Genomic DNA, 23442 nt, shown 5'->3' on the forward strand with positions numbered 1-23442 from the left:
GCTGAGACCAGTGGGGGCCTTTGATTCTAGAAAAACCGCAGAAGATTCTCCTGGTTGCGGAACCAGAGAATGTGTCAATAGCTTTGTGAGCACTGAGTGAAAGGGAAGTGTTTTGCCCTGTGTGTGTTTGCTCGTCGGCCAGCGAGAGTCCTGAATAAAGGAATGGCCCACCAGTTTTTGGCTCCACTGTTTCTTTACTGTCTGTCCAAATCTAATGGAACCTGCATGTGCACGGCCATGATGGCGGCGACTACTGGCCTTACAGATATGGATACTGGAAGGGAGTTTGGGTTTAACTGCTAATTAATTATGTGTGCCAGTAAAATTTTTAAGTTATCACATGTGGTAGTCTCTTGAGTTCTTTGAAGACAGTGAAACCCCAAATTGTTAAATTATAGAATGTTAACAGTGTACTGAATTAAGATCCATTTATTCAGAGTTTGAATGATTTTGGCAAAGGTATGATTTGAAATTTGCTGTTTCTTTTAAAACTCTTTTCTCATCCTTAATGCAGATTAATAGTCTGATTAGCATATGATATAGAAATGGTGAAGCAGATTATTTTTCAGCAATTTAGAGAGTATCTATTTACATATAAATAACTCATACCATCCTTTTCTGTTCATTAAATAAATCACCTACATAACTTAATTGGCCTTGAATTGCTATATGTGCTTCAAAGTTTTACACTTTAAAAAAAAGTTCTGGCCTGACCAGGCGGTGGCATAGTGGATAGAGTGTTGACCTAGGATGATGAAGACCTAGGTTTGAAACTCTGCGTTTGCCAGCTTGAGCGCAGCATTGCCTGGCTTGAGTGTGGGGTCGCCAGCTTGAGTTTGGGATTATAGAAATGACCCCATGGTCACTGGCTTGAATAAGGGGTTACTGGCTCAGCTGGAGCCCACCAGTCAAGGCACATATGAGAAAACAATCAATGAACAACTAAAGTACCACAACTACAAGTTGATGCTTCTTATCTCTCTCCTTTCCTATCTGTCTGTTTCTCTCTCTCTCTCTCTCTCTCTCTCTGCTAAGAAGAAAAAAAAAATTCAACAGGGGACAGTTATCTACCACAGAGAAATGAAAATCTATGTCCATACAGACTTACAGGTGAATGTTCTAGCAACATTGTTTACAATACTTACAAAGTGAAAACAACAAAAATGTTCATCAGTTGGTGTATGGATAAACAAAATACCGTATATCCATATAATGGAATATTATTCAGTAATAAAAAGGAATGAGGTATTGGTACATGCTACAACAAGATGAACCTTAAAAACATATGGTTTCAAAGTGCTGAGTTCAGTTCAGGGCAGCTTCCCTATTCTGTTAATTAAACTTTGGGACATTAAAACAGATCTGGGGAGATGATTGGATAGAAAGCACTGCTCTATCCATTTACCTCACAGAAAAAAAGAAGAAGAAAAAAGAAAAACATGGTTAAATGCCAGACCACATATTACTGTATGATTACGTTTATATGAAATGTGCAGGAAAAACAAATTTATAGAAAATGTACAGAAAGATTAGTGGTTTCCCGGGGCCAATGATGAGATATGACTGTGAATGAACATGAGATTTCAGAGTAATAGAAATGTTATAAAATTAGATTTTTGTGATGATTGTATAACTGTAAATTATCTAAAGTTCCTTAAATTATACACTTAAAACAAATAAATTTTATAATATAAAATACCTCAATAACCTCTTAAAAATTAGACAAAGTCAAAAACCTGTAAAAAAAAATTTATATTGAGAATGTAGAAACTTCTCAAATTATTCATGAATAACAATTCTTATATCATTTTTTAATTATTTATATGTCCCAAATTACTATATAAAAAATATACTCAAATAAAATGCTCTTTCAAGGTCATTCACAAAATATTAGGACAAATAAAGGAAAAGGGTATCTGCCTCGGGGTTAAATCATCATCCTACCTTGTCACTTAGAGGTGGTCGATTCATTGGACTAATTCCTTTTCGAATTCCAGTTGTTTTCCTAGCTGCAAGGCCAGTAATAACTCCATAAGGACGTCTCTTTCCAGGCATTATTCTTCCTCTACGGCTCAGGTTATTCTTACCAAAACCTATAGGAAAAAACAAAAAATAGAAAATATCAATCTGAAACAAACAAATCCCCAAATATATCAATCTAAGATGCAATCAAGGGGCACACAGGTCACAAGATACTCTATAGCAGTATTATTTACATTTATTTCTTTTGAATTACAATAAAATATCTCATTTTTAAAGAGGAAATAATAAGTTGCTCTGGAAAGGGTTGTTGCAGTACTGGACTGCAAAAGAAACAATCGCATGCTTCCCCTCTAGCTATCCCTCCCTCTTTGGCATTACTTTAACAGGACAACATCAAGCATCAACTTGTGCAATTTTTTATCCACTAACCACAAATGGTACTGAGTACTTGAAAGATGACTAGTCTAAAATGAGATACAACAGCCTGACTTGTGGTGGTGCAGGAAGTGGATACAGTTCCTTGGCTTGAGTGTAGGCTTGCCAACTTGCACACAGGGTTGCTGGCTTGGCTTGAGCCACCAGTCAAGACCCATATAAGAAGCAATCAAGGAACAATTAAAGTGAAGCAACAATGAGTTACTGTTTCTCATCTCTCTCTTCCCTCTCTCCCTTCCTGTCTCTCTCTTTCAAATAATTTAGCCTGACCAGATAATAGTGCAGTGGATAGAGTATCAGCCTGGGGCTCTGAGGAGCCAGGTTTGAAACCCTGAGGTTGCCAACTTGAGCATGAGCTCTTCCGGCTTGAGGATGGGGTCACTGGCTTGAGCCCAAGGTCACTGGCTTGAGCAAGGGGTCACTCACTTTGCTGTAGACCCCTGGTCAAAGCACATATGTGAAAGCAATCAATAAACTAAGGTGCTGCAACTATGAGCTGATGTTTCTCATCTCTCTCCTTTCCTGTCTCCCTCCCCCTAAAAAAAAATCAATTAAAAAACTTTTCAATAAAAATGAGATGTAACAAAAAAATATATTTCATTAATAATTTTATGTTACAATGATATTTTGATCATATTGAGTTAAAGAAAATATTAATATGTGACTCACATTTTATTTCTGTTAACAGCACTGATCTAGAGAGGAATCTATTTACTCATGTTGCAATCTGACTTCTTTATTTTCAGTCCTACCATATTCACACTACTTTTGCTGAAGTCCCCAGTGGGTTCTAATGGATATAATTTAGTCTCTGTGGCATGTGACATTACTGTCTTTGCTTTTCCATTATGTATTTTATTTAAATACTTTTTTCTAATTATGAAAAAATGAACATGCTCACTGCAGAAAACTTAGAAACATATAAAATAAGTTATCCAGGCCCTGGCTGGTTGGGTCAGTGGTAGAGTGTTGGCCCAGCTTATGGATGTCCCAGGTTCGATTCCCGGTCAGGGCACACAGAAGTGAACATCAGCTTATCCATCCCTCCCTCATCTCCTCTCCTCTCCTACTGCAGCCATGGCCATATTCTCAATTGGTTCGAGCACATCAGCCCTAGGCACTGAGGATGGCTCCATGGAGCCTCTTCAGGCACTAAAAATAGGTTGGTTGCAAGCATGGGCCCAGACGGGTGTTGCTGGGTGGATCCTGGTCCAGGCACATGCGGGCATCTATCTCCTCTCCTCTCACTTGGAAAAAGAAAAAAAAAAAAGGCTACCCATTATTTCACCATCTAGAGATAACCACTACTAACATCCTATGTCTTTCTAGTCTTTATTCTAGTCTTTACTTATAATATGTACATTTAAAAAGTTAACATTTTCAGTTTCAACTATTTTAAGCAACTCCAAAGACTAAATGAGGTAAATAACAAATACATTTTTAATAATTTTTTTTTTTTTTGTATTTTTCTGAAGCTAGAAACGGGGAGAGACAGACAGACTCCCGCATGCGCCCGACCGGGATCCACCCGGCACGCCCACCAGGGGCGATGCTCTGCCCCTCCGGGGCGTCGCCCTGCCGAGACCAGAGCCACTCCAGCGCCTGGGGCAGTGGCCAAGGAGCCATCCCCAGCGCCCGGGCCATCTTTGCTCCAATGGAGCCTCAGCTGCGGGAGGGAAAGAGAGACAGAGAGGAAGGAGAGGGGGAGGGGTGGAGAAGCAGATGGGCGCTTCTCCTGTGTGCCCTGGCTGGGAATCGACCCCTGGGACTCCTGCACACCAGGCCGACGCTCTACCACTGAGCTAGGGCCAATAAATTTTTTATTTAATTTATTTACTTAAGTGAGGAGAGAGAGAGAGAAGAGGGGGGAGGAGCAGGAAGTATCAACTTCCATATGTACCCTGACCAGGCAAGGCCAGGGTTCCGAACCAGCAACCTCAACATTCCAGGTCAATGCTTTATCCACTGCACCACCACAGGTCAGGCATAAATTCTGTAGTACTAAGTACCTAGAAGGTAGTCTCAGTCAATCCTCCAGCACAACCACATTTCATATTCTATGTACTATTTTGTAGTCTGTATTAACACTGTATTTTGAATACTATTCCAACTATTTAACATTCTTTTATTACATTATTTTTTATTATGCCATATACTTTTTTAAAAAAGATTTTATTTACTGATTTCAGAGAGAGGAGAGAGACATGGGGAGCAAGGAGCAGGAAACATCAACTTGTAGTTGCTTGTCATGTGTGTTTGAATAAGGTGAAGCCCAGGGCTTCAAACCAGCAACCACAGCATTCTACGTCATTGCCTTATCCACTTTACCACCACAGGTCAGGCAATGTGCCATATACTTGATCCAACAAATCTCATACTAATCATTTCAGTTACTTTTAATGTTACACTATTATTATTTTTATTTTTAGAGAGAGACAGAAATGATGGGAGAGATGAGAAGTATCAACTTATTGTTGCAGCACTTGAGCTGTTGATTGCTTTCTCATATGTGCCTTGATGGGGGTTACGGTGTGTGTGCTCCAGCTGAACCAATGACCCCTTGCTCAATCCAGTAACCTTGGGCTTCAAGCCAGCAACCTTTGGGCTCAAGCCAGTGACCATGAGGTCATGTTTATGATCCCATGCTCAGGCCGGTGACCTTAAACTTAAGCTGATGAGCCCATGCTCAAGCCAGCAACCTCGGGACTTTGAATCTGGGTCCTCAGTGTCCCAGGCTGACACTCTATCCACTGTGCCACCATCTGGTCAGGCTAATGTTACACTATTATAAACACTATTACCATATTTCCCATGTATAAAACGCACCTTAATTATGGGGCCAAAAATTTGGGGGGAAAAATATATTACATAAGTTATTAAACTCAAGTTTTATTCATCATAAAATTTATACAACTTCATCACTGTCAAAACTCTCATCCATTAACTTGTCCTTATCTGTGTCTGATGAAGAATCAGTCTTCAACAATGAGCACAAAAACAAGTGCAAGAAAGTGGGAAATGCAAGTTAAAAAAATCGACAACCGGCCCTGGCCGGTTGGCTCAGCGGTAGAACGTCGGTCTGGTGTGCGGGGGACCCGGGTTCGATTCCCGGCCAGGGCACATAGGAGAAGCGCCCATTTGCTTCTCCACCCTCCCCCCTTCCTCTCTGTCTCTCTCTTCCCCTCCCGCAGCCAAGGCTCCATTGGAGCAAAGATGGCCCGGGCACTAGGGATGGCTCCTTGGCCTCTGCCCCAGGCGCTAGAGTGGCTCTGGTCGCGGCAGAGCGACACCCCGGAGGGGCAGAGCATTGCCCCCTGGTGGGTAGAGCGTCACCCCTGGTGGGTGTGCCGGGTGGATCCCGGTCGGGCGCATGCGGGAGTCTGTCTGTCTCTCCCCGTTTCCAGCTTCAGAAATAAAAAAAAAAATCGACAACCACTGTATAAGACATACTCAGTTTTTAGACCTCAATTTTAAAAAGGTGTGTCTTCTACGGTACTTACTGCAATAACACTAGAGATAACATTTCTATACACCAGTGGTTCTCAAAGTGTGCGCCAGGGCGCACTGGTGGGCCCTAGAAGATTTCCAGGTGCGCCCTAGGGTATTCCAGAGAAATATGTGCCTGTTGGGACCAAAAAACCAACAGGGTTTTGGAGTTTAGATTTTTGGGGGACAGAGGTGTGGGGAATTGGCTGTCAGCTGACAGTTTGCCCAACCCCCCACCTCACTTGACTGATTAGGTTGCAAAGGCTGTTAAGCTGTGGTGCTGGATTGTTTACACTACCCCCCATGTTCCCTGGAAAGACTGGAGACAAGTTTCTTCTATCCTTTGTTTGGTGTAAAGTTAAGATGATATGTATGGTGTGAGTTTTCTGCACTCAACACAATTAAGAGTAAAAACAGAGGAATTCTTCAAGTATTGACGAAGAAATGAGAGTTTGCCTTTCAAATACATGCCCAAACATTGAAGAAATTGCTAGGACACATCAGGCTCATGTTTCTCATAAATATAAGAATGAAAAAACTTAACACATTCACACTGAGACCTACCGAACTTACTAATCTTACTAAGAATGCATCTATATATATAAAAAGATAACGTTTTTGTCATTTAATTTTTAACCTTTTTTACGAATTCTAAAAAGCATAACTCAAAACATGTAACATAAAAATGTTTTTTAATGTCAGAATAAATTTAATTTTGTTGTATTTATTTTATTTAATTACCATAAAAGCATGCTTGGACTTTATATATTTTTCTTTAATATGTGACTTAATTATTATAACATATTTCTCAGAAATTTGTATATAGTGCGCCTACAATTATTTGTACGATTTTAAATGTGCCCTGACTTCAAAAAGTTTGAGAACTACTACTATACACATTCATGATTATTTCCTCAAGATATAAATTTCTAGTTATTTCCTGAAGTTATAAATTTTTAGAAATTGAAATGCTGTATAAAAGAGTAAAGCAGGCCCTGGCCAGTTGGCTCAGCGGTAGAGCGTCGGCCTGGCGTGCGGGGGACCCGGGTTTGATTCCCGGCCAGGGCACATAGGAGAAGCGCCCATTTGCTTCTCCACCCCCACCCCCCTCCTTCCTCTCTGTCACTCTCTTCCCCTCCCGCAGCTGAGGCTCCCCTGGAGCAGAGATGGCCCAGGCGCTGGGGATGGCTCCTTGGCCTCTGCCCCAGGCGCTAGAGTGGCTCTGGTTGCGGCAGAGCGATGCCCCGGAGGGGCGGAGCATCGCCCCCTGGTGGGCAGAGCATCGCCCCTGGTGGGTGTGCCGGGTGGATCCCGGTCGGGCGCCTGCGGGAGTCTGTCTGACTGTCTCTCCCCGTTTCCAGCTTCGGAGAAATACAAGAAAAAAGAAAAAAAAAAAAAAGAGTAAAGCAAATTCTTCAGAACTTTTATTGATATTATAAAAATCCCTTCCAATAAAGACTATATATATTTACATTTCAGAAACTGAAGGGTGTCACTTTTACCATATCATTGAGGATTTTAAATGTTGTTTTTAATCTCTATCACTTGGTAGTAAAAAAGATCTTGTTGAAGAAATGAAGCTTGGTATAAGCACTCTGAAGTACAGCAAGAAAAAAAATCGTTTCATTTGGTAGCTAACTAGTAAGAATGAACATTTTCCATGTGTTTTTTGGCTATCTATATGTTTCCATTCACGAACTGTCATGTTCATAAGTCAGTTTTCTAGGGTCAAATTCTATTTCCTTCAATGCTTTGATAGAAAAATTACACTAAATTTATGATTAATTCTTCAAGAATTGACTTCTTTAGACCCTGGTCAGTTTGCTCAGTTGTAGTGTGTCTGCCTGGCACGTGAATGTCCCAGGTTTGACTCCTGGTCAGGGCACATAGGAGAAGTGACCATCTGCTTCTCTACCCCTCTCCCTTTCTCCTTCTTTCCCTTTCTCTCTCTTCCCCTCCCACAGCCATGGATTGATTGGTTCAAGCTCACTGGCCTCAGTTGCTAAGGATGGCTCTGTGGAGCCTCCACCTCAGGTGCTAAAAAATAACTCAGCTGTGAGCATGGCCCCAGATGGGCAGAGCACTGGCCTCAGATGGGGGTTGCTGGGTGGATCCTGGTTGGGGTGCATGTGAGTGTCTAGCTATGTCCCCTCCTTTCACTTGAAAATGAAGAAAAAAACAACTTCTTTATAATATTCAGGAACATGGTATGTCTGTCCCCTTATTCTTCTCTTGTCATTAAATTGTCTCAGTAGCCCTGGCCGGTTGGCTCAGTGGTAGAACGTCGGCCTGGCGTGCAGGAGTCCCGGGTTCGATTCCCAGCCAGGGTACACAGGAGAAGCGCCCATCTGCTTCTCCACCCCTCCCCCTCTCCTTCCTCTCTGTCTCTCTCTTCCCCTCCCGCAGCCAACGCTCCACTGGAGCAAGGTTGGCCCAGGCGCTGAGGATGGCTCTTTGGCCTCTGTCTCAGGCGCTAGAATGGCTCTGGTTGCAACAGAGCGACACCCCAGATGGGTAGAGCATCGCCCCCTGGTGGGCGTGCCAGGTGGATCCCAGTTGGGCGCATGTGGGAGTCTGACTGTCTCCCCATTTCCAACTTCAGAAAAATACAAAAAAAAAAAAATTGTCTCAGTAAAGTGGTAAACTTTCCCTCCCACAGGTCCTGAACTTTCTTGTTAAGCTTATTACAAGATATTTTATATATCAATATTTTGTTGTCAATCATGAAAGATCCCTTTCTAATCATTTTCACATTGTCATACCTGGGATTAAAGAAAAATTCTGAGGTTTGAATTATTACCTTTTATTCAGACATCCCACTAAACTCACTTTATTAGTTTTAAGTCTTTCAAATTCTTTTCCTGAGATTTCTGAATGACAATCATATAACCCACAAATACTACTGTCTTCTTCCTTCTAATAATTATATCCCACATTTTTTAATTTTTTTTATTTTTTTTTTTCTTTTCAGAGGCAGAGATAGACAGGGACAGACAGACAGGAACGGAGAGAGATGAGAAGCATCAATCATCAGTTTCTCGTTGCGCATTGCGACTTCTTAGTTGTTCATTGATTGCTTTCTCACATGTGCCTTGACTGCGGGCCTTCAGCAGACCGAGTAACCCCCTGCTGGAGCCAGCAATCTTGGGTCTAAGCTGGTGAGCTCTTTGCTCAAGCCAGATGAGCTCACGCTCAAGCTGGTGACCTTGGGGTCTCGAACCTGGGTCCTTCCGCATCCCAGTCCGACGCTCTATCCACTGCGCCACCACCTGGTCAGGCTCTTTTATTTCTTAATGCAACAGCTGGAAACTCCAGAGAGCCATGCTAAGTTAACAACTGTGATATTGGACATTCTTTTGTTTGTGTGTGTGTGACAGAGACAGAGATAGGGACAGACAGAAGGGAGAGAGATGAGAAGCATCAACTCTTCGTTGTGGCACCTTAGTTGTTCAGTGATTGCTTTCTAATATGTGCCTTGACTGGGGGGGTTACAGCAGACCGAGTGACCCCTTGCTCAAGCCAGCGACCTTAGGTTCAAGCTGGTGAAGTGTGCTCAAACCAGATGAGCCTGCGCTCAAGCCTGTGACCTCAGGGTTTCAAACCTGGGTCCTCTGTATCCCAGTCTATCCACTGCACCACCACAGTATCAGGCGATACTGAGCATTCTTAATCTTAATTCTGATTTTGGGGAGAATGTCTTTAGAATGGCATCCTGTATAATACTACACAGCTGCAACATGATAACAGGTATTCCAACAGAAAAGTTTCATAATTAGATTAAATGAAGTTTAAAGTTTTCTTTACTATAGGATTTCTCAAGACTAAAGTGTATGAAGAATCCCTAAGATGGATAATATATTGTCATTATATTACTGACATTACCATATGTCATTCCCAAACTTACCTAATTCTAAAATGCTTTTGTATGGGGTACCTATTTTGTGACCAGAGCTCAACAAGACAGGAAAACCTGTTATGTTATGATGGTTGAATTAATGACCAATTTATTGCTTTTAGCTCCCAATTAACTCCTTTATACTGCCCTGCTTCAGTTACTGGAATGTTTTCTCTTACCCGCCTGCACCAGGTTAAGCTTTGTCAGTAGAGGGCGCTGGAGGTACTACTCTTGAGGAAGGCTTTTCTTCCAGGTTCCAGAGTGCACCTCAAGGTTTGGTCCCGTGGCATAAGATACTCAATGGCACCCATCATCTCTCCCCCCACAATGGTGAGACAAGAGAGGTGCCTAGGGCAAAAAATTTGAAAGTGAGTGATGCCTTAAATTTTGGGCCCTAGACATCTGTCTAGATCCAGTACAGTGGTACCTTGAGATACAAGTTTAATTCGTTCTGTAACCGAGATTGTAAGTCAGTCAACTCGTATATCAAACAAATTTCTCCCATTTAAAATAACTGAAACAGATTTAATCCGTTCCAGCCCTGTGAAACATCCCCAAACCATCTTAAATTATAAAAAAGACATGTTTTTAATTAAGAAACACACATGTATACTTTACCAATGAATAATAAAATATATGAAATAAAAGAAAAAAGTGTTATTTAGTACTGTGTATTCTTACCTTGGAGACAGACGAGTGCAGCTAACGGAGGTGAATGGTGGTGGAGGGGGGAGGGAGGAAGGAAGGGATGCAGGCACTATAGACATGTAAACTAAAACTGTACTTTCTTAACACAAAATATAAACTAAAACTGAATTTTCTTTACTTTAAACAAAACTAAAACTGCACTTTCTTTACTTAAAATAAAACCACAAAAACTTAATTGTAAAAAAATGCACTTTCTTAACCTTAAACTTAACCTAAGCTTAACATTACATATTTTTCATTTAATCATCACCTGTTTTTGCCTTTTTGGCTGCACTTCTGGCACTTTCACTCGCAGGACTTTTGAATAAAAATCTATCCAAAGAGGTTTGCTTTTTGCCTGCCTTTTAACATGTTATGGAAATGTAACAAACAAGTGTCATTAAAAAGTGCTGAACCAGTTTAAACTTTTTTTTTTTTTTGTATTTTTTCTGAAACTGGAAACGGGGAGAGACAGTCAGACAGACTCCCGCATGTGCCCGACCGGGATCCACCGGCACGCCCACCAGGGGCGAAGCTCTGCCCACCAGGGGGGCGTCGCTCTGCCACGACCAAAGTCACTCTAGCGCCTGGGGCAGAGGCCAAGGAGCCATCCCCAGCACCCGGGCCATCTTTGCTCCAATGGAGCCTCGGCTGCGGGAGGGGAAGAGAGAGACAGAGAGGAAGGAGAGGGGGAGGGGTGGAGAAGCAGATGGGCACCTCTCCTGTGTGCCCTGGCTGGGAATCAAACCCGGGACTTCTGCACGCCAGGCCGACGCTCTACCACTGAGCCAACCGGCCAGGGCCTGGGTGTTTCTTTTTAATGAAACTTGAAAGCTTCTCCCACATTGCCAGCATGTCTTTAATTTCACTTGTAGAAATCACTTCCTCCAACTCTACCTCCTCTTCACTACTAATCTCTTGCAGAAGCTCCGTATGTTGCATCATCTGTAGCTCCTCAACTCCTCAGTTGAAAGTTCCTCCTCATGTTCCGAGCTCGACGAGCTTGTCTACATCACCCTCATCTACCTCCAGACCCATTGACTTTCCGAGGGACACGATCTCCTCCAATGCTTCTACCTCGATCTTGGTCTCTGGTTCGAATCCTTCAAAGTCCTTGTCTGCAACCTCAGGCCGTAACTTTTTCCATGCCGAGTTCAAGGTTCTTGTAACCTCTTGCCATGCCAAGTCAATAATGCATAAACATATCACGATATTGTAGTGATCTTTCCAAAACTCTTGAAGGGTTAGATTTGTATTCTCAGTCACTTCAAAGCAGCAGCGGAACAAGTACTTTGTGTAAAGCATTTTAAAGTTGGAAATGACCAGCTGATCCAGTTTGCAAGTTGAAGTCGTGTTGGGTGGGACGTAGAGGACTTTCACAAATTTGAACTCATCGAGAATGTCATCTCCAAGACCAGGTGGGTGGGCTGGAGCATTTTCAAAGATTAGTAATGCTTTCATCGGGAGTTGATTTTCTTGAAGATATTTCTTCAGTGCAGGACAAAAGATGAGATTTACCCATTCAATAACAAAGTGCCACATAAGCCATGCCCTAGCATTGGCATGCAATATAACCTGCAGTTTTTCTTTAAGAATCTAGTGAGTCTTAAAAGGCTGGAAGATTTTTGGAATGATACACTAGCAGTGGCTTTACTTTCAGGTCACCACTAGCATTTGCACACAATGCAAGGGTCAGACGGTCCTTCATGGGTTTATGGCCCGGCAGCTTCTTCTCCTCTGTGGTGATAAAAGTCCTCCAGGGCATTTTTTTCCAAAACAATCCTGTTTTTTTTTTTTTTTTTGCATTTTTCTGAAGCTAGAAACAGGGAGAGACAGTCAGACAGACTCCCGCATGCGCCCGACCGGGATCCACCCGGCACGCCCACCAGGGGCGACGCTCTGTCCACCAGGGGGCGATGCTCTGCCCATCCTGGGCGTCGCCATGCAAAACAATCCTGTTTCATCACAGTTAAAAACTTGTTGGGGGATGTAGCCTTCCTTTGCGATAAGTGCAGCAAAATGTGCAATGTACTCCTCAGTTGCCTTAACATCAGCACTCGCAGCTTCACCATGCCTCACCACCAAGTGGATACCACATCTCTTCTTGAAATTTTCAAACCAGCCGTGACTTGCCTTAAATGTATCTTCTGCTGCCTCTTTTGAGGTTGATGGTTCTTCCTTCTTCAAGTTGCCGTACATAATATGTGCCTTTTCACATATTATAGTCTCCATCACTGTATCTCGTGCCAGCTCTTTTTCACCCATACCAGCAGAAGCTTCTCCATTTCTTCATGAATATTTGTCCTTGATTGGGACGTTCCTTTCGCTGGATTTGCGCTTTTGATGGCTTTTGTTTAAGGATGGTACAAATTGTAGATGTATTGCGGTCGTACAGCCTTGCCAGTTCAATCACTTGTACACCATGCTCATGTTTTTCTGTTATTTCTTGCTTTATTCTATCGACATCATTCTCTTCTTCTCACTATGGTCCTTTACAATCACTTTCTTTGGCCCCATGATAGCACACAAACAAAGTTAGTAAAAAATGCAAAAATGATGCAAGAACGAGTACAGCACACAAGATTCGACTTGTTTCTGCGGGTAACACATGAGAAAGAACGAGATGCTGGTGTTGTGCTGCCGATACTGGACCCATGCACCAACTAGCAGCAGATTCCCAAATCACGACTCGTATCTTGGAATTTCACTCGTATCTTGAACAAAACTATGGACCGAGTCGCAGCTCGTATCTTAAAAATTTTCATATGTTGGTCTGCTCGTATCTCAAGGTACCACTGTACTAGGTAGGCATTGCTACAGTCTGGCCCTACAGACAGACTCTCCAGTGAATTGAAACTGTATCACTGCCACAGAAATGGGTTCACTGTTAAATTCCACCAGCACAGCAACTCAGTTAGTGGGGAGATCCAGATTTGTTTCTTTCTTGGGTGCTCTGCCTCAGTACCAAAGGTACTGAATTTACTACTTTTATAAGCAAAGAAAAAAGCAATAAAGTTACAATTTTTAAAATCAAATTATTGCTGCTCTATGTGTCGATTTTTCTGGAATTGCAAACAAATGAAGATTAAGTATGTTGGGGAAACATGTATACTCAAATTAAATTTATAATTACTTGCTATTTTTATTTGTATTATATGAAGCAGCTACTACTAACTGTGCTAGGCAGTGTGCTGATAACTTGAGCCTAAATGACAACTTGATCAAGTTGATGCTAACATCTGAATTTTGCTGGTGGGCAAAGTGAGGCAAAGAACAGTGACTACTCAGAGGTTATAGTTAGAAAATGGAAGAGCAGAATTCAAGTTTGTGTGGCTTCAAAAACTGAACACTTTTCCAAACTGTTATGTAAATACTAAAGAATAAAAGGTAGAATATCACCTATGGTACAATTAAAAAGAAAAAACTTTTACAAAAAAAAATTAGGCTCTAAGCTAGATTATTACCAAATAGGCCATGACTTGAATAGGGATAGATATGAAGTGACAAGTAGAAAAACATGGGCAACAATAACATATTGAGAAAAGAGATAGTCTAGAAAAAAAAAGAAGTGAATGAACACAGTAGGCTCAAATTGGAAGGCTTCAGGTGGGTATAAAGATTATACCTGACTAGAAATTAGGGGTCATGGAATTCATGATCATATTATATCATAAGTCCACACTTGATCTTAGCCAAAAGGCTGAGGAACAATTACACTGTATTGGTCTAGCAGCATTATCTTAGACTGAATAGAAGAGAGAGAGAGAAGGCAGTGAAACCATTTCAAATGCTACTGTAGTACCCAAATTGACATGATAAAGCACTGGAAGAGGAACAAAGAAATGTGAAAATACTGTACTGTATTCTAAAAATAATAAAATAAATTAGTGGAGCAAAGAGAAAAATTAAAGAGAGGAGGAATCCATTATTATACCAAAAATTTAAGTTCAGATAAGAAAGATTAATTAGAGAGTCTCATTAACAGGAATAAAACTGATTAAGCTTGACCAGGCGGTGGTGCAGTGGATTGAGTATCGGACTGGGATGTGGAGGACCCAGGTTAGAAAACTGGAGGTCGCCAGTTTGAGCATGGGCTCATATGGTTTCAGCAAGGTCACCAGCTTGAGCCCAAGGTCACTGGCTTGAGCAAGGGATCACTTGGTCTGCTGTAGCCCCCCAGTCAAGGCACATATGAAAAAAAAAATCAATGGACAACTAAGGAGCCTCAACAAATAATTGATGCTTCTCATCTCTCCCTTGCTATCTGTCTGTCCTTCTCTCTCTTCTCTCTCTGTCACAAAAAACAAACAAAACAAAAAAAACTGATTAAAAGGAGAAAAGTTAAGGAACAGAATTCTATTCCTGGGTACTTGTTAGTCATTGTTCCCATACTCATTAACCTTTCCACTACCTTTGCTTTCTCTTTGGTGGCTTATTCCCCTCTACCTTCTATCTAGCAAACCTAGATCATCCCTTGCCTCTCCCTCGCCTTTCTACCTTTGAATGAACTTCAGTAGCAGTATCTGTTTTAGGAATGGTACTATTTTTCACTCTTTAATTTGTCATGTTTCATAAAGACCTATACATACTGCCCCAATTCCCTCCCTTTTTACCCTCTGTATAACTGTCTTATATTCTAAAAAGCATAATGAAGTACTAAAGACATCATCTAATGCAATGATCTCTTAGTTTTTATCCATTTTGCTATAGGAAGTTTCTTTCTGTCTTAAAGCACTTTCATTTTCATTACGTACTTCAATCATATCCTTTCATTTTGAGCTTCATTACAGCAGCAGTTTCACACTAGCCATATATCAGAACCACATATGGAAATTTTAAAAAATCCCTAGGTCCTACTTCTGAAGATTCCAGTTCAGCAGAAATGGAGGGCAGCCAAAACACTAGTCTAGTTTATAAAGCTCCACAGGTGCAAAATAGATTGAGAACAACTAGAACTAGAGGCAGAAATTTTTTATTTTTCCTCTGAATTTTTAGCCTAAACCCTTCATGAATTTCTTCCACACAAACATCCACTTGCCTCAATAATTTCTGTGGAATCTGATCACTTACCTGTAACCTGTGTAAGAGGTTTTCTAGGAAATGTCATTATCACAGAGTGTATGCAATCATATTACTTACTCCTTTCTGAAGCAACATACAAATATTCCCATCTCTTATACCTCTAAAAAAAACAGCATTCTCAACTTTTAGGTCTCAGGACGTTTTTATGTTCTAAAAAATTACTGAAGATCCCAAAGAGTTTTTGATTCTATGGGATGTTTATTGTCACCATGCTAGAAATAAAAACTAAGGCATTTAAAAATGATTATTTCATTAAAAAAATAAACCAGGCATCTCCAAACTTTTTACACAGGAGGCCAGTGCACCATCCCTCAGACTGGTGGAGGGCCGCCACATACAGTGCTCTTCTCACTGACCACCAATGAAAGAGGTGCCCCTTCTGGAAGTGTGGCAGGGGCCAGATAAATGGTCTTAGGGGGCCGCATGCAGCCCGTGGGCCGTAGTTTGGGGACGCCTGCAATAAACCATTACATGTAGAGCAAAAACTTATATTTAATAAAAAATAACAATTATTTTCCAAAATAAAAAGAGCAGCATTGTTTTGTATTTTCTTTTCTATTTTCTTTCTTTCTTTTTCTTTTTTTTTTTTTTTTGTGTGGGAGAGATAGAGTCAGAGAGAGTGGGGACAGAAAGGGACAGACACACAGGAAGGGAGAGAGATGAGAAACATCAATTCTTCGTTGCGGTTCCTTAGTTGTTCATTGATTTCTCACATGTGCCCCGACCAGGGGGCCACAACAGACCAAGTGACGCCCTGCTTGAGCCAGCGACCCTGGGCTCAAGCTGGCTCCTCCACATCTCAGTCTAAATGACGCTCCATCCACTGCACCACCAACTGGTCAGGCCAGGGGTCCCCAAACTTTTTACACAGGGGGCCAGTTCATTGTCCCTCAGACCGTTGGAGGGCCAGACTATTAAAAAAACTATGAACAAATCCCTATGCACACTGCACATATCTTATTTTAAAGTAAAAAAACAAAATGGGAACAAATACAATATTTAAAATAAAGAACAAGTAAATTTAAATCAACAAACTGACCAGTATTTCAATGGGAACTATGGGCCTGCTTTTGGCTAATGAGATGGTCAATGTGCTCCTCTCACTGACCACCAATGAAAGAGGTGCCCCTTCCGGAAGTGCGGTGGGGGCCGGATAAATGGCCTTAGGGGGCCACATGCAGCCCGCGGGCCGTAGTTTGGGGACCCCTGGGTCAGGCTTTCTTTTCTTTTTTCTTTTAATTCAGTGAGAGGAGGGAAGGCAGAGAAAGACTCCTGCATGCACCCTGACCAGACTGGACCAGATCAGACCGGGATCCACCTGGCAAGCCCATTAGGGGGCAATGCTTCGCCCATCTGGGGCATTGTTCTGTTGCTCAGCAACCCAGCCTGAGGTAGAGGCCATGGAGCCATCCTCAGAGCCAGGGGCCAATGTGCTCCAATTGAGCCATGGATGCATGAGGAGAAGACAGAGAGAAAGCCAAAGAGAGCAAGAGAGAGAGAAGAAAGAGAAGCGAGAGGGGTAGGGTTGGAGAAGTAGATGGGCACTTCTCCTGTGTGCCCTAACCAGAAGTCAAACCTAGGACCATCCACACCCCAGGCATATGCTCTACTACTGAGCCAAGCAGCCAGGGCCCTGCATTTTCTTTAGTGTCTGGCTTAACAAAAGATAGCTAAATTCTCAGCTGTTTTTACATTCAATCTGCTTTAATTATCACAAGTCATGTCAACCCTGGTATAGTCCACTATACATTTATGAGACAGTAAGAGTGAAAATATAATTGTCTTAGTATTATAAAAATACAGTTTTTTATATATGAGTTTTTACCTTATGGACCCCTCAAGTGTTGGGGATTCCCCAGGGTCCCTGGACAACACTTTGAGAACCATTGCTACAAGGTACTTCACCAATGAAAGATATTGAGGTTGTTAGTACCTACATTTATTGACTAAATTATATTTTGAGCACAATTAGAAAGACTTGACTCACTTACTTGTTCAGCCATCAAAAATAATTTATTGAGTATATGCCAAGGGCTTGCTGTCCTACTTGTGCTCTTACCTCAAGCTAACATCCTCACTGCCATTATTGTGGAAATCTGAACTTTTGCTAACCAATCAGAGTTTAAGATAATCCCATAGCTCTCTGCATATTCAATGACAGCAGCAGCTGTTCTATTTTAGGCCCTGTCACATGCAAATGGAGAACACACAAACCTAAATTCAATCTTACAAGCCCAGGTTCAATCTTATAAGATTCTAAACTGTTCCTAGATATTTATCTCTAGACTCAGATTATAACCTCCTGTCAAAAAAAATACAAACAAACACCTTTTCTGAGCCTTTATGGACCAGATCCTATTTCATCTTATCCATTATATCATCACTGATCTTCTTAATATAAAATCCCTACCCAAAGTCCATTATCAGAATTTCTCTTTTGACACTTCTCAACTCTGTTTTCTATCCTTTCTCTGTTACTAGAAAGTTCCTAAGTAAGAGACTGCACTTTACTCTGAAAAAAAAAAAAAAAAAAAAGAATTTTTAAAGTCTGTCCCTGTCTATCCCTCTCTCTCTGAAAAAAAAAAAGAGAGACTGCACTTTATATACTCTGAGAACCCAATCAGTTCAATGAACTTATCAGGAACTTAACATATGATTAGCATAAATAAATATATTTCTGGCTTAACCTACAATAATTTTAAAACAAATTATACATAACATATGGTATACTAAAGTAACATTTATTCTAAATTCTGTAACTATAAATCCCTGGAATTTAAATATTCATTTGCTATAGCAAAATACCTGTCATGAAATTACGTACCTGGGTTCAGCTGTTCAAGAAATTATTAGAGAATAAAATTTTTTGTAGGGTCTAATCTTAACTACATACCCTATTTATAAAAAATATATTTTGGGCCCTGGCCGGTTGGCTCAGCGGTAGAGCGTCGGCCTAGCGTGCGGAGGACCCGGGTTCAATTCCTGGCCAGGGCACACAGGAGAAGCGCCCATTTGCTTCTCCACCCCTCCGCCGCACCTTCCTCTCTGTCTCTCTCTTCCCCTCCCGCAGCCAAGGCTCCATTGGAGCAAAAAATGGCCCGGGCGCTGGGGATGGCTCTGTGGCCTCTGCCTCAGGTGCTAGAGTGGCTCTGGTCGCAACATGGCGATGCCCAGGATGGGCAGAGCATCGCCCCCTGGTGGGCAGAGCGTCGCCCCTGGTGGGCGTGCCAGGTGGATCCCGGTCGGGCGCATGCGGGAGTCTGTCTGACTGTCTCTCCCTGTTTCCAGCTTCAGAAAAATGAAAAAAAAAAAAAAAAAAAAAAAAAAAAATATATATATATATATATATATATATTTTTTTTTTTTTTTTTTTTTTTTTTTTTTTGGCCTGACCAGGTGGTGGCGCAGTGGATAGAGTGTTGGACTGGGACGCAAAGGACCCAGGTTCGAAGCCCCGAGGTCGCTGGCTTGAGCACAGCTCACCAGCTTGAACCCGAGGTTGCTGGCTTGAGCAAGGGGTCACTCGGTCTGCTGTAGCCCCCTGGTCAAGGCACATATGAGAAAGCAATCAATGAACAACTAAGGTACCTCAACAAAGAATTGATGCTTCTCATCTCTCTCCCTTCCTATTCATCTGTCCCTATCTGTGCCTCTCTCTGTCTCTGTCACACACAAAAAAATCTACACACACACATACATATATTTTTTTGGCTATGTTGGTATGTTAGCTGTTAATCATAGAACTAACTATGCTTGATCCACTGGAGATTATTTATTATGTTTTCCAACATACAGAATTAAAAGAAAAAAACCAACTTAGGGGCTAGTTCATCAAACATTTTTTTAAAGACTTCATTTATTCATTTTAGAAAGAAGGAGGAAAGAGAGAGAGAGAGAGAGAGAGGGAGAGAGGAGAGAGAAGGGAGGAAAAACAGGGAGCATCAGATCCCATACGTGCCTTGAATTGGCAAGCCCAGGGTTTCGAATATTAAGTGACCTCAGTGTTCCAGGTCAACGCTTTATCCACTGTGTGACCACAGGTCAGTCTCAAACATTATACGTGTAAAAAAGACATAGTGTTTCCTGACCAGGTGGTGGCACAGTGGATAGAGCGTTGGACTGGGATGTAGAGGACCCAGGTTCAAGACCCCGAGGTCGCCAGCTTGAGCACAGGCTCATCTGGTTTGAGCAAAGCTCACTAGCTTATTAGACCCAAGGTCGCTGGCTCCAGCAAGGGGTTCCTCGGTCTGTTGAAGGCCCACGGTCAAGGCACATATAAGAAAGCAATCAATGAACAATAAGGTGTCGCAACAAAAAACTGATGATTGATGTTTCTCATCTCTCTCTGATCCTGTCTGTCTGTCCCTATCTATCCCTCTTTCTGACTCTCTCTGTCTCTGTAAAAAAAAAAAAAAAAAATTAGAGACGTAGTGTTAAAATTTTGAACAAAGGTTTACTCTAAAAAGGTGATATAACTACTAAAAAATGTTAATGAGTAATATGTAATTAAGTGCTCATTATTGCCTTAAGTCCATTTGGAACAAGATGATTATAAGTAAGTTTCCTGATTACCAAAATTAACTGTAGAGTTCCAAGATCGTTAGAATACCTAAAGAACTCAATTCTAAGAGTCACTTTGGAGGATTTAACAAACCCTAAAGGTCCCAGATAATAGGATCAACAGTCCAGAAGTCACTTTCTTTCTTTTTGTGACAGAGAGGGACAGCTAGGGACAGACCAACAGGAAGGGAGAGAGATGAGAAACATTAATTCTTCACTGCGGTTCAGTTGTTCATTGATTGCTTTCTTATATGTGCCTTGACCAGGGGCTACAGCAAAGTGAGTGACCCCTTGCTCAAGCCAGCGACCTTGGGCTCAAGCCAGCAACCTTGGGATTTCGAACGCGGATCCTCTGCATCCTAGTCTGACGTTCTATCCACTGTGCCACGGTTTGGTCAGGCCAGAAGTCATTTTCTCTGCAGAAGAGTCTCCATATACTATGATTCATATGGCAAATAATACAATAATTAATAAACAATACAAAATAAACTCTATTTCAACTCTATTTCATGTATTCACAACTGTAAACCTAGTTTGGCCCCACCCTGTATTTAAAAATATTTTCATACAGAAAAGGGAGTTTGGCTTCTTATAACTGTAGGATTAGCAGGAAGGCATGATTTAATGCAAGTCTAGAGAACTTTCTAGTAAACAGAGCTATCTCCAGTAATGAAAGAGGTTGTCTTATGAGGTGGTATGCTCTTTCACTAAATGTATTTAAGCTGGAGTTATACAGTCATCTTCAAGAGAGACTGTTAAAAGAACATCTAACTAAAATGAAGACCTCATGATATATATGGTTCTTTGCATATCATGCTCATAATTTATAATTTAAATATACTTTAGACTACTTCTACACTAAGGTTTAGAAAAAATTGAAGGCAACTTAAATTTTTACCAAATTTTTAAAATTAAACAAAAACTTGAGAGTAAATACAAATCCTAAATAAATGATACTCATATATTTCCTCCATGTTTTAAGTATGTACCAAAAATAGTAAACTATGAACCCAGAAATAACAGCTCTTTATTCTTACTTGCAGAACTTACCAGAATTCTGTTGGATTCCCCATCGTACTCTCATCCTGAATTGCCGGGTATCACTTTGCTGAAGTCTTCTATTCAGTCGTGGAAAATTCTGCCTCTTTCCTTCCTTTCGATTCAATCTGATAATATCATCTGTCATAACGAAAATGCAATGATAATTTATTTTAACTTAATGACTCAATCACTCAGTCTTATTTTCTTCTTCTTTTTAAGTGAGAGGAGGGGAGATAGATTACTGCATGAGCCTTGACCAGGATCCACCCCGCAACTCGTCTGGGGCTGAGGCTTCAATCAACCAAACTATCCTTAGCACCCAGGGGACACTAAAACCAACTGAGCCACTGGCTGCAGGAGGAGAAGACAGAGAGCAGAGGGAGAGGGAAGGAAAGAGAAGCAGATGTTACTTCTTCTCCGTGCCCTGACTGGGAATCAAATCTGGGATGTCCATACGTCAGGCTGATGCTCAATCCACTGAGCCACCAGCCAGGCCCCAGTCTTATTTTCTAGTCGGTAGATTTCCATGTTCCTAACTTCTTTTCCACTCTGAAAGCACTTCCATAAATAATGATAAGATAAAAGTTCAAATCAGCTAATACACTCAGATCATTGAAGAAAGGTTTTGGGCCCTGGCTGGTTGGCTCAGCGGTAGAGCGTCGGCCTGGCGTGCGGGGACCCGGGTTCGATTCCCGGCCAGGGCACATAGGAGAAGCGCCCATTTGCTTCTCCACACCCCCCCCTCCTTCCTCTCTGTCTCTCTCTTCCCCTCCCACAGCTAAGGCTCCATTGGAGCAAAGATGGCCCGGGTGCTGGGGATGACTCCTCAGCCTTGCCCCAGGCGCTAGAGTGGCTCTGGTCATGGCAGAGCATCGCCCCCTGGTGGGCAGAGCCTCGCCCCTGGTGGGCGTGCCGGGTGGATCCCAGTGGGGCACATGCGGGAGTCTGTCTGACTGTCTCTCCCCGTTTCCAGCTTCAGAAAAAAAAAAAAAAAAAAAAAAAAAAAAAAAAAAGGTTTTGTAGGAAACATTTGAATCAAAAGCCCAAAGCAGACCTACTAATTAATGAAGATTTGTTATCCATAGTATTTCTTTCTCTGGTAAATAAATGTAAATAAGCAAAAGCCTGTTTATAAAAATAAATAATACTTTATTCCATAACCACATAAGTACCGAGTTTTTAAAGATAACCAACTTTCAGTAAGACCAAAAGCAGTAAAAAAAAAAAAATCATTCCATTAAAAAACAAAATTTATAAGTTCATCTCAATTCAGCAAATATTTATTAAGCACTACTATGTGCAATAAATATATGTGGTAGATAATGCTATAACAGAAACAAAAGTAAAATATGATCCCCATTCTTAATAAGTTTAAAGTGACTGATGGAAATAGACATGTAAATAACAAGTACAAAATTAAATAAGTACCATAATAAAGATATAGTACCAAAAAAAACCCCAAAACACCACTATTAGTTTCTGCTCCTCTAGCAAAGTAATTCAGGATCACCTTATTTTTCTTTCTATACTACTCATTTAAGAAACATCCAAACTATTTTTCCACAGTCTCAACTCCAAAATTAATTCTGATGACTGAAAACAAAGCAAATAAACCAAAGAAACTGAACATAGTCAACAACTTAAGAAAATTTCAAAAAACTAAGTCACCTCAGTGATTTTCCCACCAAAATGCTCTAAACACAAATAATCTAACAATGATATAATTAGTCTTTTCTGAAATTAAAGAAGGAAATTTAGCCTGACCAGGAAGTGTGGTACAGTGGATAGATTGTTGCCCTGGGACACTGAGGGCACAGGTGTGAAACCCCTAGGTCACCCATTTGAGAGCAGACTCATTGAACCTGAGCACAGGCTCACCAGCTTGAGCATGGGATCACAGACATGACTCCATTGTCACTGACTTGAGCGCAATGCTGGCTTGAGCAAGGGGTTACCGGCTCAGTTGGAGCCTCCCAGTCAAGGCATGTATGAGAAGCAATCAATGAATAACTAAAGTGCCACAACTACAAGTTGATGCTTCTCATTTCTCTCCCTTCCTGTCTGTCCCTGTCTGTCCCTCTCTCGCAAAAAAAAGGGAAGGGAGGGGAAGAAACTTAGATTACAGGGATCCCTTCTTATATATTACTAGTCTACCTCACCCATTTGCAATCTTTAAGATTCTTAAAATCATGTTCAAATAAATATTCATATAAAATAATTCATATCTGCCCAAAGTACTTCACTATCTTCTGAAGATCGCTCCAACTACAAAA

The 23442-nt window shown here is 41.3% G+C and overlaps 1 protein-coding gene and 1 non-coding gene across 2 annotated transcripts in view; one reads left to right on the plus strand and one right to left on the minus strand.

Moving 5' to 3' along the window:
* FYTTD1 (forty-two-three domain containing 1) overlaps positions 1 to 23442 on the minus strand; it is a 45426-nt gene that overhangs the window by 15953 nt on the left and 6031 nt on the right. Inside the window, exons 2-3 of the mRNA XM_066240692.1 lie at positions 21179 to 21307; positions 1945 to 2093 (exon numbers count right to left, since the gene is read on the minus strand). Of these exons, the coding sequence (XP_066096789.1) occupies positions 1945 to 2093; positions 21179 to 21307 (278 nt within the window). The remainder of the gene's footprint in view (positions 1 to 1944; positions 2094 to 21178; positions 21308 to 23442) is intronic.
* Positions 1290 to 1419, plus strand: LOC136312383 (small nucleolar RNA SNORA36 family). Its single transcript, XR_010726975.1, has one exon. It is a non-coding gene; the product is annotated as a small nucleolar RNA SNORA36 family (small nucleolar RNA).

The sequence above is a fragment of the Saccopteryx bilineata genome, chromosome 8, assembly GCF_036850765.1.
Source record: "Saccopteryx bilineata isolate mSacBil1 chromosome 8, mSacBil1_pri_phased_curated, whole genome shotgun sequence".
NCBI lineage: Eukaryota > Metazoa > Chordata > Mammalia > Chiroptera > Emballonuridae > Saccopteryx > Saccopteryx bilineata.